Here is a 16,376-nt window from a genome sequence, read left to right as displayed (position 1 = left end):
TCTCTTCCAGCACGTTCTGATCCACCTGTTGCTCCTGCTCCTTTAGCTCCTCCGTCTTCTCTCTCCACAAGCCGATCACGCGACTTCTCTTGTTTTTATTCATTTTTATTGTAGTATAGTTGATATTTATTATAATATTTATAGTCGATAGTTATAACAATAGTTATAGGGTATAGTAATAGTAAGTTCTGTGAAAATTCATAATGTTCTCATTAACAAACCGACGCTTAAGAATCATTTGGAATATTCTGAAACCCGTTTCCATCTACCGAAAACGTCCATGTTATATTGTCGATTTTTACACCTGATACTCAAAAGAGTATAATGGTACAAAATATTAGATTTGTGGTGATGGTGGCTGTGTGTAACACCCCGAAGAAAGCATTTCCGACCCCATAAAATGTCTCAGAGACTAGAACAGCTAGTGCAACCGAATTTTGTATCCAGTCTCCTGGGATATTGTTGTGCATTGTTGGTATATATCAATATTAAAAAAACGAACAGGAACGTTGTGAGCCGCGGCAAGGGACGCGGCTCTACTTTTACACCCGCCAGTTAGTCAGTAACGTAATTTGTCGCATGCATTTCTCTTCTGTCTTTTGGTATCCCTGTTCGCAAAAGGGACGAGTGGATTTTTTTGTTAATGTGGGGAGGGCGATTTCTCTCAATTTTACTCAAACTCGTAATGGAAGATGGAGGAGGAGAGGAACCACAACCGCGTTTTATGTTGTAAGGTTACGAGTAATTCTGGCACTCCGTTTATCCTCTTTACACGATCCTCCAACGATCTATCTGATCAGAACTAAAGAATATTTGATCTGTTTTCCATTTTTCGTTACATATTTTCTCACATCGATGGATAGCCATGTCTGGACATCTTTAAAAGTTTATAACACTATCACACCCCCGCCACACGGAGATCGTACCACGTGGGTGTATGGAGAGGGAGGGGAGGAGAGTACTCATGCATAATTCATGGAGCAAAAATCATTGAAGTAAAATGAATTTATGTCAGGCTCCAGCATGTTGCAGGCTCCGGCTCCCGCCCGTGAAGGCCCACCCCCCGGGAGCGAGACGAGAGCAGGGTTTTCGCCACGGGCATGGGGCAAGATGGGTGGCTTGGCTGTATTGTAGTTCACATTTCACTCTAATACATAATTCATGTAGTTTTTTGCATTAATGCGGAGACCGAAACCAGCCCTGGGACGCTCCCCCAGCTGCTCCCTTTGGCTGGTCTTTTGGCCAAATGCCTAATGACTTAATTAGCCCGATAATGGGGGATCATTTTCCACAGCTCCATATGCCATCACCGCCTCTAACAGTTACACTATTTCCTCCGCTCCACGCGCTGTATCCACATTCGAGGGCTGTTTGTGGTCGGTCGTAAAGATGCTTCAACCGTGGCGCGCTCGCATAAATCATAATTACATTCGCTCAAGATGTGGCCCCTGTCGGCAATTAATGTGGTTTCTGTGTCATCTGCCCCCGTCTTCAGGGCCTAGCGAGAGGTCTCTTACCTTTTCACGCAGCATATCCCGTATACGTCCCGCCTGGTTTTTTGATCGATGCAGCTCCAATTGCAGCTCCAGGCAGCGTTCCTGCCAGTTGATCTGGAAAAAACGAATCTCTTGAATACAGTGCTGTGCCCCCGCCGAAAAACCCACGATGTCTTACCTCCGGCAGGGCCTGTCCATAGTTGTTCACCTGATGGACGTCCAGGTGCTCGGTGAGAGCGGAAAAGTGCGGCCACGGTGCATCGGGGTCATCGAGGGCGGCCAGCACGGGATTGACTGGATTCACTGGATTCACGGACGGCTGAGGCGCCTCCGCCTGCTTGGACCCCTGCTTGGCCGGAATGGGCGGGGGCCGTGGAACGCGGCGCGGCATCAGCCGTGGGCTGTTCGGCGTGGAGGTGGTGCTGGAGAGCCGCCCCTGGACCAGCGGTATTTGACCACTAAACGAGGTGGCCCGCTTGACCAGCAACGGGGAGCCGTGCAGCGACTGGGAGCCCGACGACCGCCCAGGCAGCTGCGAGGGCAGAGACGGCGGCTGCTGGAGCAGCTGTTGGTTGAGCAGATGCTGCTGATGCTGCGGCTGGTGCTGCTGCTGCTGGTGCTGGTGGTGGTAGAGGTGCGAGGGAAAGGTGTGCAGGAAGCCCACGCCGCTGCCATCCTGGGGCCGCAGGAAGTAGTGGCTATGGTGGCTCTGCGCATAGTACAGAGCATGGGCGCCAGCCGAGGGTGTGGCCCGGCCCGAGCTGGAGGCCGAGGCACTGGCCGACGGCGAGGGCGACGAGGAGGCCGAACGTCGCCGCTGGTCCGCCGTCGCTGTGGCCTGCACCTGAAGCGACTGCTGCTGCTGGAGATTCGTGAGCGTATCGAAAATTTGCGATAAACGCCCCAAAGGCACTTCGTCAGACATTGACGTTGCAGGAGAGCAAGAGAGAGAGAGCTGCAAGATCAAAGAGAGAAGCAGAGAGAAATGCTATACAAATGGATATCTACACTTATACGCGATACTCAAGAGTGTGCGAGAGAGAGACAGCGAAGCCACTGAAATTTCATTTGTTCCTTCCGGCTATAATAATGAGCCTGGAAGATATGGTCATTCCCTAAGATTCTGCGTTTTTGGTTTTCGCGTATCTTCAAAATTATGGATGCCAAGGATTTTCGTCTTTTGTGGAAGCGGAAGACTGGTCCCAGGAGGCTTGATACCAAATTTCGTTGCCCCAGCTCTTACGGTCTCTGTGAACGAGGCGTCAAACAAGACGGACGGACGTACGGACGGACATGGCTCAATCGACTCGGCTGTTGATGCTGACTTTATGTCGGTCGGAACCGCTTCCTTCTGGGTGTTACGCACATCCATTTTCCGCACACCCCTGTACTCTTTTTGAGTATCGGGTGTACAAAAATCCAAGATTTCCCTTTATATTACTTTGAAAAAGCCAGATCTGACGGTAAAGAGCTGACTTTGCAACACTGAGGCCCCAGTGCTCTGAAGTCTATGGAAATACCATTGAAAAATGCTTTAGTTTTTGGTGGCTCTGCCGTTGGTTTTGTATTTATTCGAGCCTCAGAAGAGTAGGCGTATTATCTAGAAACTATAGTAATTTTGAAGTATTCAGTTCCATCCAAAGAGGCGGTGGATGATGCCGCGCCTTTCCGACGCAGCCTCCTCAGTATCGTCACCATCCGTGGACTCATGGGCTGGCGTGGGTGGGGGTGCTTGTGCGGGCGGCACCGGGGCCACGGGCAGCACAACAGTGGAGTCACGCCGCTCGGTGGAGGTTTGCGAAGGCACCAGCGGCGTCCCCGGAAGTGTGGCAACCACAGCCGAGGCCAGCGTTATTGTATCCTCCGAGGTAGGGATCCGTGCAGGAATGATGCTGGGAACTGCCGTGGAGGTGGATGGCGCGTCCTCGGTCGTCGTCTTCTGGGCGGCATCTTTCTCTGTCTGCTTCTGTTCGGCGTCCGTGTTCTTCTGATGCCCCTTGGAACGGGAGCTCTTGCCGCTGGTCAACCTGGGAAGCTCCATCCTCTGCAAGGGAAAATATCAAGCAGTGATCAAATACAAACTCTCACTTTTTTCCTCAAAATTATACTTACAACCGATTTTGATCTGGAGAAAATGTGTAGGTAGTGTTTTGTTGAAAATCTCAGGCTCGACTGAGAAACTAAACGAAAACTCTAGACACAAGGCCCCAAAATACCTGAAAGGTAAGTCTTCCAGGCCTTCTACGATCGTTGACCCAAATCTAAACTGTATTTTCGATTTATTTAGAGCGATAATCGCTTTACATCAGGCTCATTTTTAGCCTCGAATTGAACCAAATTTCTATCTGCTAGTAAGTAGTGGGTTTTCCCCATAAGAAAGAGAGAAATGTTTCGGAGATGCAGAAGCTGCGAAAACCTTTCACTCCCTCGCTCCCACTCGCTCAATAAAGACGCAGTTAAGGATGTGTTTTCATGCTTGTAACATGTGTGAGAGGGAGAGAGAGAGGGTGCGACGCTCTCGCTCACACCAGGAAAGACTACCTAACAATTGTCGTTGTCGTCCTCGTTCTTCCCGCGGAATATAATCAGCATTCGATAATGCGGAAGTGGTTCGGTTAAGGCCATGGTTCGGCTGTGGCCAGCCCCCACTGCAATCTGGACAGAAAGGATAGGTATCAAATCTGACAAATGTCAAGTGTGTTGTATCAGTCACAGTCACATTAGCTACACAGTCGCCTCTGCTGTAAATCTACGTGAAAGTTCTGTTAAACATTTCTACCAGAAAAGGTAAGTGCAATGCCTACCCCTATACACCGTACATTTATTTACAGTTTGCGATTCAATACAGCCCGCCACCAGAATGTACGTAACTTAAAATTGTTCGAGGCTCTTAAATGTCACTGCTAAATTCTGTTGTGGTCCCTCAAAGCGCGCCAAAACAAGGATTTGTTTAAAATTTTTGCCTGAAACTGACTCCATCAAATGCCTGCAAAGTGCGTACCAGCTAAATACATCCGTTTTGCATATAAATATGCACCTGCAGTGGTTTCATCTAATATTTTCCCACTTTGAGGATATTTTGTGGCTTGCAATAACCAGTCGACAGTTTTGAGCTAAGGTCTCCGGCTTACCATAGATGTGAATTAGAGATCTGCGTGGCTCTATTCAAAACGCAAGTCCATTGGGCTGTGGGCTTCATAGCTTCAGTATTCTGTTGTATTTGCTAGAAGGAAGGAGTGCAACGGGAGAGCCTCAAAAAGTCGAATTACCCGAATTGTTGCATGCGCACTCCATGCACTCATTCGTTGCTAGTTCTTCTCTTCGTTTCGCACAGCCACAGCAAGGCAGCAAATATTTAGCCGAAAATCTTAGTATTTAAAATATATATCTAGCCATGTAGCCTATGTACACTACGTACTCCAAATGGTAGAAATCGATGGAATTTTATAGACAAATGTGTCTTCCCCACATACGAGATCACTTTCCAGCAAGACGGTAGCCCGACGCACACAGCTAAATTCGTGAAAAATCGTCCCAATAATTCGAGTTTTCACCTAATCCAGTGGCCTGCTCAATAGCCCAGATCTAAGTCCCATTGAAAATCGATGGGCTCTATTTAAAAAACATTGGAAGAGTAGGAGTGTGCACCAAAGGGATTGGGTGAGTCTTTGGGAGCGCGTGAGGTCGGAGTGGCACCTGATACCTTGCCAGCACCTACTTACTAAATTTAGTCGAGAGTGTGCCAAAACTTATTCGGAATATAATAAAAGCTAAGGCCCTTTGGAACAAACATTATCTTTTTTCGAACAAATTTAAATCTCTTAAGGATAAGGAATGGTTTTTTTTTAATTGAAATTATTGTCTTTTTTCATTCTCTTTAAATTAAAGAATCTAAAGAATTAAAGATTGATGAATTTTTAAAGATTTTACAGGCGTTTAAACTGAAAAGTGATGAACATGTATCGACATGTGTTCGCCACTGTATTTTTATGTTTTCTGAAACTGTGTGCAATACTTGCACCAAAAAATATTATCCTTTTATCACAAAAACAGCTGTTTTTCTTCTCCAAAGTTAATAACACTGAGTCCTGCCCAAAAAAAGAAGAGGCAAAAAATAGAACGCATTCGAAACAATTCGGAAACAGCGTATACGTCATCGCACTCACTCACTTCAATTCTTCCTTGAATTCGTTTCGCGCAATTCATGCGACCTCTAATATAAATATATTCGTATAATGTAATAATATACATATACAGGGGTGGTCAAAAGTATTTACGCAACGAGTTGTTTTTTTTTTGCATGTTCAATTTCAGGAGCTTTTTCTGTGGTTGTTGAAAGATAAATTTAAAAAAAAAACTTGTATTCAAAAAACATTGATCAACTAGGAAATGAATGAGAGAAGAATTGGAAAAGATACCTGTTTATTCGAATGAGGAGAAGCAAATGAAGTGTTGCCCATCAGTTGTCAAAAGTATTTACACACATTTTTTATGCTGCAGAAGTATTTACACAAAACTTAAACTTAATTATTTATTATGATTTAATGATTTTATTGAAATTGTTTGGATGAATAATATTAATTTTTTAATTAATTTAATTTTTAATTAATTATTAATATTTAGTGATTCCACCTTTGGCATCAATAACTGCCTGCAACCTGGCTGGAATTGATTCCAGTGGCGAGCACATCCAAGATCCAATTTCGACCAAATTTCCTTTACTTCCTTGATGGTATCTTCGCGTTTTCGGTTCTTATTAATTGTTCTTTTCAATAATATTGAGATCAGGGCTCTGCGCAGGCCAAGGAAGAACAGCCACATTCAGATCTTGTAAAAATTTAGTTGGTGCTGATCCCTTGTGGCATGGAGTCTTGCTGTAAAATCCAGTCGGTGATGGGAAATAACCTGGCACCAGACACAAAAGCTGTGGTTGTTCGTTCAGTGTAACTAGATACCGGGTCTGATTGAGTGTGCCTTCTATTGGGGAGAAGTCTCCAAATCCGTAGTACGACATGCAACCCCAGAACATCACTGTGCCTTCCCCAAATCTGTTCATAGGTTGCACTGCATTTTGTTTTTTTGCTTGTCGTAGATGCATAAATCTTTTACATAGTGAGCCTTGGAACTGGAAAGCTACTTCATCTGTCCATAAAACATTGTACCAAAACTCCTTTGGTTTTGTAATGAATTCCAATGCGAAAGAGAGGCGTTTTCTTTATTTGGCTCGGAAATTTATATTATCGTAAGTCGATCTCCTTTAATCCCCGACGTATTGTGGCATCGCTGACTTTTTGCCAATCAATTGTTGCGAGTCTGCTGACAATTTAACTAGGCTTATCGACGGATTTTTATCGAATATGCCAATTAACCGTCTACATTCCCGTTCATCCATCGCTTGTTTCCTTCCACTTCTTTTTAAATTCTGTAAATTTCCATTAGTGTCCTTTTTCTTTTCCTTGCCTTGGCAAGTTCCGTTGCTGAAATTCCACTTTTGAATTTTGTAACGATCTCTGATCGAGTTTCAACAGACAACTCCTTTCTCTTCACCATTTTACTTAGTTAATTAAAATTTTTAAATTAAATTTACTTTTTGCAACTGCAATAAACTAAAAAACGACTGCACTAAGTCAAACCAAGTCTAAGTCTGTAAATACTTTTGACACACTTTTACTTTTACTTTCACATGTCTCTATTTTTTGCCCATTAACAGTTATTATTTCAAATTCTTCTTTCATTCAATTCCTAGTAGATCGAGCTTTTTCCCCTGAAAGCTTTTTTGTATTTTGATTTCAACAACAACAACAAAAAAGGCTCCCCAAATTGAACATGCAAAAAAAAGCTCGTTGTGTAAATACTTTTGACCACCTCTGTATGTATTTTTAATAATAATAATTTGGTTACAATTTATGAGTAAAAATCCGAACCACTTCCCCAAACTTCTAAAAATACGTCGGAAACTTATTTCAGTTAGTAATTTAATAATATTAATAGTACATATGTATACTAATTATTATACTAATTATTTTAATGTATTATAATATTCATTATTCTTTTTTAACGAATAAAGGAATAACACTAGGCAACAAAATTGAACATTTTATTTACGCTTAGAACCAAACCAATTTTTAGAATTGTTAATTGTTATGGTTTTTTTTATGCTGTGTTTTTTTTTTTAAATTTAAAAAATCTTACATCTGGTTTTATTCAATTTAGAAATTCAGCTATAAGTATATCAGACCCAAGCACTATGTTGCTTCAGCTTACCGTCTGGAAAATAATAATCTTTCAAATTAAAAATTGATAATTTCTTGCGGTATTTCTTCTACAACATTTTGATTTTCCTTGATAGGTGGATAGCTTTATTAACTAGGCGTCGATTGCGGTATCGTTCGTACAAATCCATGGATAAACGGCTGAGGTGCAGCCGTTAGTCTCCGAGATCTATGACGCGCATCGGGAAGGATTGTCGGACGGACGGCTGGACGGACAGGCAGACAGGGCTATATCGGCACGGCTATTGAAGCTGATGAAGAATATATATGTATACATTGTGGGGTCGGAAACGATTCCTTCTGGGTGCTACACGCATCCAAATTAAGCAGAAAACTAATACGTATATATTCCTAAACTCATCGAGAACCTGAAAGGTCCTTAAAGAGATAGTCACCAAGATCTAAATATGTTTATAGATACGTTTTTACTATTTAATAAATACTATTTAATAAATTTAATACTATTACATAAATAAAATGAATTAAAAGCTAGCTCGAAAACTAGTTTAAGAGTACTCCGAATAGCTAGAATCTGCCATCTGGGAACAAGGGTTCCCCGTATCGGTTCGTAAAATGGAATGAACTGATACCAGACATGATGAAGTCGATAGTTTTTTTTAAAGCAGACAACTGAACTCATTCGATTTCCCTTTCTGCTATCTCTGGCGGCTCTTCTGTGTCTCAAAGAACACAAAATAACATTCAATGGTCAGGAGATGATCATGTGTTCTGTGTGCAGTGTTGCACAAACAATGAGCCAAGTCCCTCAACTGTGCAACCATCAATCAATCTATCAATCGCTTCATGCATTGGCCGGAACCAGTTTTCATTTACGCCTCCATGGCAGTTGAGCCATGGAGCCCTCTGTTCGGCTACGTGCCCCAACGTGCAGACAGCGAAGGGAGAGAAGCTGTAAAGTCGAGGGACGCCACTGACCAGCGGATGGTCAAGGATGGTCTGGGGTCTGGGGTCTGGCGTCTGGGTTCCAACAGGTGCGCGAATCTGGGGCATCAATTGCCACTACGTGTGCGCAATGCTTAATCAACAGACAGAACAGGACCGAAGGAGACCTGCAGCTACAAAAGGACTTGGACTTGGACTTGGACTTGGACTCGGACTCGGAATCGGACTCGGGATTGAGGGACAAATTGAATATGCCACTAAATTATAGACAGAAGACTTGACATTTCCTCGCTTGTAGAGTGGAGTGCCACTGCCTGCCACACTCCGCAGAGAGAGAGAGGGAGAGGGAGAGGGGAAGGCTCTTTCATGTTTTGTGGTTTACCCAGAGGCTGATGGGTTTTCAAGCACATTCCCTAGGACTCATAGGACTCGGACTCCTTTGGCTCTGTCGAATGCATTTGTGGATGCTGCTTTCTTTGCTGTGAATTTTTGTGGCTAAAAAGCCTTCATCTTCAGACTCCATTTCCTGCTGCTGCCGGCTGCGGTCGGGACGGGTGCAAGGGACAAGGACTCTCTCGACCAGACTCCCCAACAAGGACCCGAAACCCATTCATAAGAATTATATTCCAATTTTCGTGCTGCATTCTAAGGACTTTTCAAGTGTGTGTGTGTGTGTGTGTGTGTGTGTGTGTGCGTGTGCCATGCCTCATGCCATTTTCAGTGTGCACACTTCATTTTGCAAGTTTTGATTTAATTCAAGGTGATTGAAATTCAAATTCAGTTTTTGATTTGACAAAATGTCCCTTCCTCCACTCCAAAGGGACAGGACGGGACAAGACAGGACAGGACAGGACATTCCATTTGCCACTGCCACACTCCTTCCACTTTCACCTCCACTTCCATTTCCATTTCTCAATTTCTATTTCAGATTTTAAGTGCACTCTACAGCAAATTGTTTCTAATTTGGGTGAAAATTGGCAACGCTGCTGCCGCTGCCGCTGCCGCTGCCGCCAGGGAACATCCTGCCTGCAATCGAAAGACTTTAGAGGAGGACGGAGGAGTGGCAGAGTGGACAACAGTTGGCCCGAAAGGTACTTCTATTCGAGACTAAAGGGATTCAAGGGGCCAACAAGATTGGATTGGTTTATCCCTTTGACTTGGAGTCCTGCATGATTTTCACTCTTGAAGGGGTTCCACACTCCAATAATTTGAGCGAAAAATACAAGTCATACGCAAATTATGCACTTCCCTCAGCAGATTACGTTCTCTGCCAAGGAAGTGCCGTGCCACAGCACAAAACAGGGTACTTCCTGTCGCTCTGCCGTTGTGTGGCACTTGCGAAACGAGGGGTTTAACGAACTCATTAGCCCCGGCATTAGGCCTCGGGTTTCGGTGGGTTTCATGTCTCGGGACTCGGGTCTCAGGTTGTCAAAGGAGGAATCACGGCCGCCATAAGCCGCTTAACAATATGTAACTTTGTAGTGCATTATCTTAGCATGCCACATGCCACATGCCACACATGCAACTGGAGCTGGAGCTGGAGCTGGAGCTGGAACTGGAACTGGGATTTGGCACTGGGATCTGCGACTGAGTGCAGCTGAGACACGGCTTTTGGGGTTTAGGAGAGTGGATTCCTTCTTCGCATTGTCTTCCGTTTGTCGGCAAGGGGGGGGACGGCGGAAAGCAAACTAAAGAAATGGGGCATTGCTTGAGGGGAGGAAAACTCACTCAAATAGTTAGCAAAACTTGTTCCAGCTCCAATGAAGTGCAGAGAGGACACAGACACAGACACAGACCCGGAGACGGACACGGAGACAGAGCAGGGACGGGGAGGCAAAACAAATTTCTAAAAAACCCCAGACGACAGTTAAGCCCGTTCCCCCGCACCAGAAGATCTCTGGTTTCTTCTTCTTCTGGCTCTCCAGTTTCAGTTTCAGTTTCAGTTGCAGTTGCAGTTGCACGCTGCAGCTGCAACGTGGCTTGTGGCTGAAGCTTTGCAAATATTAGACAATGTATTTATGTGTATTATCAGCGATTGCACGGGGAGTGTATCTTCTGGGGGTCGGTCTAGCACTCAACGCAGCACACACATGTGTCGCGCCGTCCAGTGGGGAAAACGGAGGATACGGAGGATACGGAGGATACCATTCGCGTCCTGCCACATATGGTGGCATTCTCTAGAGATGCGTTCCATCTCTTGTTTGAGGATTTTCAAGGGGTTTGAGTAATGAACTCCAGTGCTGCTGTATATTAAGTGCAGTGTTTTATTGAACATTCCCCGCCCACACTGCCCCCCCAACCCCCTCTTTCCACTCCTCCTCCCTGTTTTCCGTGTGGCCATCTCTCCTTCCCTCTCGTGTTGCAAGCTGCAGAAATGTAAAGTTGTAAAATTAATACAACATAAAGGACCAACCCCCTCCGCCCTCCACCCTTCACCCCACCTGCCACAGAGAGGCGCCTCGCCGCTCCACGGGGAACACGAAAATAATTTCCAACATGACAACACACCTTGCTTCCTTGTGGTCCTGCCCCTCCCCTGCTCTGTTTTGTGGCACTTGAAAAATTTAATAAACGTTGCAGCATCTCCTCCCCGCTCCGCATGCCAATAATTTTACTATACTGTCTTCTCTCTCGCTCACTGAGCACTCTGGCCATCTCCCTCTCTCTCTTCTACTCCATAGTGTGTTGCATCGGGAATATGCAACACAAAAAACAGAGGAGTAAAAGGGAGTAAAGGCCCTTGGAAGACGCCGAATCACTTGATGCCCTTACATATGCCATCGATTTAACATTAGTGTTGGGAAACACCTAACAGTGTCAGAAAGCGCCTGCAGAGCCAACTGTAACCCGCATTTCCCGAGTCGGAAATAATTCATACATTTCGACATACAGAAACAGAAACAGATCAAAAAGGAAACATCAAAGGCTATATATACTTTTCTGAAAAGACACTTCTGTGAGGGAGAGAGTGCCTAGTCTGTGTGTGTGTTTCCAGTGTGGGACAACAACTACTAAGCGTCGTATTAACAACATTGAAGCATGCATGAAAAACCAAGAGAATGCAGGACGGAGTGGAGTCAGGCCAGAGTCCCTCCCGTTTGCTCCTTTGTAAGAGGGTTATACCCTACGACACAGAATTCATTTTCAGCATACGTCAAAGGGCTAGGTCATGGGATATGCGAGTCTTAGACTCGAATATTTTCCCAATTTTTGAGGGAAAATAAAAGAATGGAAAATGTATGCTGGACGAAGAAATAAGTGGAAAAAAGATGGCTTGTAGTTGGAGTAGATGTTTTTCCTAAAAAACGGGAAAAAATTGCATGGTAAAAAGAAATCTATATATTTCGAGGCTTTTTTCTCTGAAATGAATATTTAATGTATATTCCCATGAAGTATCTGCAAAAAATATGTCACTACATCTCCGAAATGATATTTTTAATGCTATTCGGATTTCCAAGGACATATCATAAAAGAGTTTTCTCCAAAGAATGTATCCTATGGACATAAAAGGTTCATATATGAAAGATCACGTGATAAATCAAACTCTATCCGTTCGAAAGGTATTATAGGGTACTCCCCGTCTCCATCATATCTATTACTCTGTCTGGTCTTTTCTTCGTTTTTCAGTCAACTATTTTTCACTCAATTCCAACGAAAAATGTATAATAAATGCTCGCGCACATGTGATGTGTGGCGCATTTTAATTGGTTCTCTGTTTGTTTCTGCCACAACTGCAGGGCGGGGGAGTGTGGATCCGTAGAAGGGGCATATAGATATATGTAACCTCTACCGTTCTCTGCCCAATCTGCGCACTGCTCCCCTGCAAAACGATTGTCATGCCCTTCCGCTATCCGCCCAGCTGTAAGCACTTCTCTCCGGCTCTTCCATGACCTATGTACGTGACAGGCGATGCGACTGGCAACGCGTCTGGGCGACCAGCCCTAGACCCTAGACTTGGGCTGTAGATCAATGGCCAAGGCACTTGCAGAAATACGGCTCAAAATGCCAAAGAAAACTCCACAATATATTCAAAACACATTTTCACAGTGGAAAAACATCAAAAATACAATATATACAATCACATAAATAAATATAAAACACATTATAAAATATGTCTGACCAGAACCAAAAATTGCACTACCATCTGCTTGAGGAAATGGAGATCGATCAAGATGATCCGATTGTGCGGCCACAGCCCGACAGCAAGCCAGTACTGATGGATATTGATATTGATGTGAAGGCTCTAAATTTGAAAGATGAAAAGCGATTGGGGAACAGCGTTGAGCCAATGGATATCGATATCGATTCCATCGCTTCCCAAAAGATCTAAAAATATATATTAGCATGAAGTAAAAGAAGATGGTTTGATGATATTCCTACTTTATTCTCTCTTTCTGCTGTCATTTTCTTTTGGTGCATAAGTGCACAAGTGCGGGACTTACACACGAATACAAACGAGGGGGAACGTTGTGAGTTGCTGCTGCGACCGCAACCCTACACTTATACCCGATGCATAGTCAGCATGGCTCTCCTCCACCAGTCGGCGCTAACATTGAACGACACGACAAAGAGGGCGAGCGAGAGAGACAGAAAATCAGTCAGAACGTGTCGTCGGGCGCTGCGTAGCGACCGAAAATTGTTTCGCTCCTTTTGGTTATAACAATGATTCGATCTGATCCAGACTCGGCAATCTGGTAGATTTGGTCATTCTCTAAGATGCCACAGATTTTCGACGGAATGGGGCGGTGCGAAGTTTTGAAATACACTTGTAGCAGTGACATATCACAGAAGTCAGTATGCAAAATGTCGTTGCTCTAGCTTTTACAGTCTCTGAGAACTAGGCCCTCATATGAACGGACAGATGGACAGACAGACATGCGTCCATCGACTCGCCTATTGATACTGATCAACAATATATATCCTTTATGGGGTCGGAAACGCTTCCTTCTGGACGTTACACTCATCCATTTTGACCACAAATCGAATATACCCCCATACTCATTTCGAGTATCGGGTATAAAAATATACGCTACTTATATTCCATCCATACGCCGTGGCATTGGTGCTTTATGGGTTTTAATGCGTTTCTCTTGCCTGCATAATAATGCATGACAAGTGGAGGGAATATCGCCTTGAAGAGCCCATCAAATGCATTTCTGGGATATGCGCTGAGACCTGGCGTGGTTTTCTGGCTTCCAAACGGAAGCAGAACTTACCTGTCCACGAAAACCAGCAGCGTAGAACCGTAAAAAACTCAGCCTCAATCGCAGACAAAATTTTGGACTTTAAACAAAGCCCCGCCACACACAGCCATGGCGGGCCACAGACGACGGCCCCAGACAGCCCCACGCTATCAAAGCAGGCTGAAACCGAAACTGAAACCGGTTAGCCACCCGCTGCAAGCGATTCATGCGAGTAAAAGACAACAGGTTGTCTGGCCCCCTCTAATGAGACCACAACAGCAGCAGTTGGCACCAGTTGGCGGTTGGCAGTTGGCGGTTGGCAAACACAAAAAGTGTCAAAAAATAAGCAACTAATTAAGAGGCATGACCGCTGCTGGCCAGCAGCTTCGACACAACGTTCGACCTTCGCGTGGACCAGTTTTCCGGCGAGTGAGTGGGAGCGGGGCCAGCGTGGAAACATAGCTAGTTCGCTGTGCAAAAAGTTCCCATAAACGAAAGGACATCTTTCGTTGCGAATGACACAAACAGAGACCATTCGTTACAAGTAAGTCGGTGGGGATGAACAATGAAATCTCGCAAAAGAGACAACAAATTCCATACAAAATTGACTCCATTTTTATTAATTTTGTAATTTGTCCAACAAATAACCCCTTTTATACCCGATACTGGTCTGTAGTGTTTTTAAGCGAATGGCTGTCTCGTGAACGTCTGAACATCCCTAATAGATTGCAATACCCAAGGGGTATTCATTTGTCGTATCTCAAAGGTCGTTAGAGCGGCACTCGCCTGACCAAAAAAATCGCAAGTAAGAGATTCCACGATCCAACTCCTGTGGATGACCTACATTCATTCGAGTTCTGTTGAGGTTGGTCCCGGGGTCTCTGAACGTTGCGAGTGTTTGACAATTTCCTTTTAGTGTCTGAGCTTGCGCTCGAGTCGAGTCGAGTCTCCGGTTGCATTACAATATTTATGATTCGCATTTCGCATTCGCTTTAATTAAATTTCCACGAAGCCACTGGAGTGGCATCACGGCACACAGTGAGGAAATAGATACATATGTACATATGTAGATGGAAAGAGGGCGGAGTGCCATTGCATATACAATTAAAGCCAATTACAGTGGGCTTTTCACTGTGAATGGATCAAATAGCTTAAAAACCAACTATGGGAGCATTAATCGAATAAAATATTCATCGAGAATCGTTCTCTATGCACTTTTTGATAGAAACAATTAAGAATACTTTAACTCATATTTTGCAATATTCTATCTACTGTACATTCCCAGAGATTTAGGGAGGATATATATTCAATCAATTTTAATAGTTATCGATCTGTTAGTGTATCGATAAACAATCGAAACTACTCATGTTCTTGCAATATTCCGTCTAGTCCACGTTACCAAGTATTCTAGGCATTGAAGGGCGTCCTGAATCTCAAGGAGAACCTCCTTCCGCTCCTTAATTATACATTCCGATACCTCCAATCAAATGTAATTGTTATCGATTTGTCTCTAATCGAGTGAAGGGCTGGCTAGGCAAATCACATTCTGACTCTGGATTCCCTGAAATCGAGTGCACAATTTATTTGTTTTTGAGTGACGGCCGCCCCCGAAGCAGTGGCGGAGTGGGAACGATAGCCGGACTGGAAGGAGGAGGGGGATGGGGAGGAGTAGGAGTAGGAGGAGGAGGTGGATGTGTCATAAAGTGAAGTTATCTTAATTAAAATGCAACAATAACAACGGCAGCAGCAGCAGAAAACAGAGACAAGAACAATATGCAAATAAACCATAAATAAACAACGTGTTCGGTAGTTAAGGATTCATGCATGTGTGTGTGTGTGTGCTATGCCACTCGATATGGAATGACGAGACTTTCGAGTCCGGCTCTGAATTGAAGTTGCATCATCATTAATATACAAAACGAGGGGAGAAGCATGCCTCAAAACAACAAGAAATTATACGAGTAGAGGGGAGTGGAACATACACACATGCAAATGTACAACATATGTATGTAGCTTTTCCAAGAAGAAAACACTGCAATGCGATCCAATTGGAATTCAAACGGTAGGGTCGTTTTTATTACGCCTCTAACGCCTAAAACTGAAACAATAATCACAGTCGGGAGGGAATTCGGCTTTTGGGTTTTGAATAAGACAGATTTTACTCCATCGCGGCATCCATACGGGTAGATCGTACAAATCTTGGCCACGGACAGGGCCACCCAAAAAAAACCTGCCTCTCCGCGTGCGAGAGAGGTACGAAAATTCATACGAAGGGAAACAACAACAAAAAAGAGCAAACGGTATAAGTCAATGGACTGCAAAAACAACGAAAGTCAAGCAGAAAGATAGCGAGAGAGAGAGAGAGAGTGAGACAGAGGGCGAAGGGGGACTGCTATTGCTGCAGTCGCTGCCGCAGTCGCCACAGTCGAAACGTCAACGTCAAATGCTCATTTACAAGAAAAAACAGAAATAAAAGAGCGAACGCAAAAAATACGCGTGTATCGACCGTCGGATACCCTGTC

The 16,376-nt window shown here is 44.2% G+C and overlaps 2 protein-coding genes across 8 annotated transcripts in view; both read right to left on the bottom strand.

Moving 5' to 3' along the window:
* Positions 1-16,376, bottom strand: part of LOC108151729 (uncharacterized protein CG43867) — a 127,357-nt gene that overhangs the window by 103,772 nt on the left and 7,209 nt on the right. For all 7 annotated transcript variants that reach the window (XM_017280518.2, XM_017280520.2, XM_017280519.2 and 4 more), the window contains exons 2-3: positions 1,675-2,451; positions 1,518-1,610 (exon numbers count right to left, since the gene is read on the bottom strand). In XM_017280518.2, coding sequence (XP_017136007.1) covers positions 1,518-1,610; positions 1,675-2,421 — 840 coding nt within the window. In that variant the 5' untranslated portion in view covers positions 2,422-2,451. The remainder of the gene's footprint in view (positions 1-1,517; positions 1,611-1,674; positions 2,452-16,376) is intronic.
* LOC108151732 lies at positions 3,035-3,720 on the bottom strand. The gene is made up of 2 exons (XM_017280532.2): positions 3,609-3,720; positions 3,035-3,540 (listed from the first exon to the last, which is right to left on the bottom strand). The coding sequence occupies exon 2, from the start codon at positions 3,535-3,537 to the stop codon at positions 3,124-3,126; it is 414 nt and encodes a 137-aa protein (XP_017136021.1). The 5' UTR covers positions 3,538-3,540; positions 3,609-3,720; the 3' UTR covers positions 3,035-3,123.

This window comes from Drosophila miranda, chromosome XR (assembly GCF_003369915.1).
Source record: "Drosophila miranda strain MSH22 chromosome XR, D.miranda_PacBio2.1, whole genome shotgun sequence".
Taxonomy (NCBI): domain Eukaryota; kingdom Metazoa; phylum Arthropoda; class Insecta; order Diptera; family Drosophilidae; genus Drosophila; species Drosophila miranda.
Note: the sequence above shows the minus strand (reverse complement) of the source record. Positions and strands in the feature narration are given on the sequence as shown.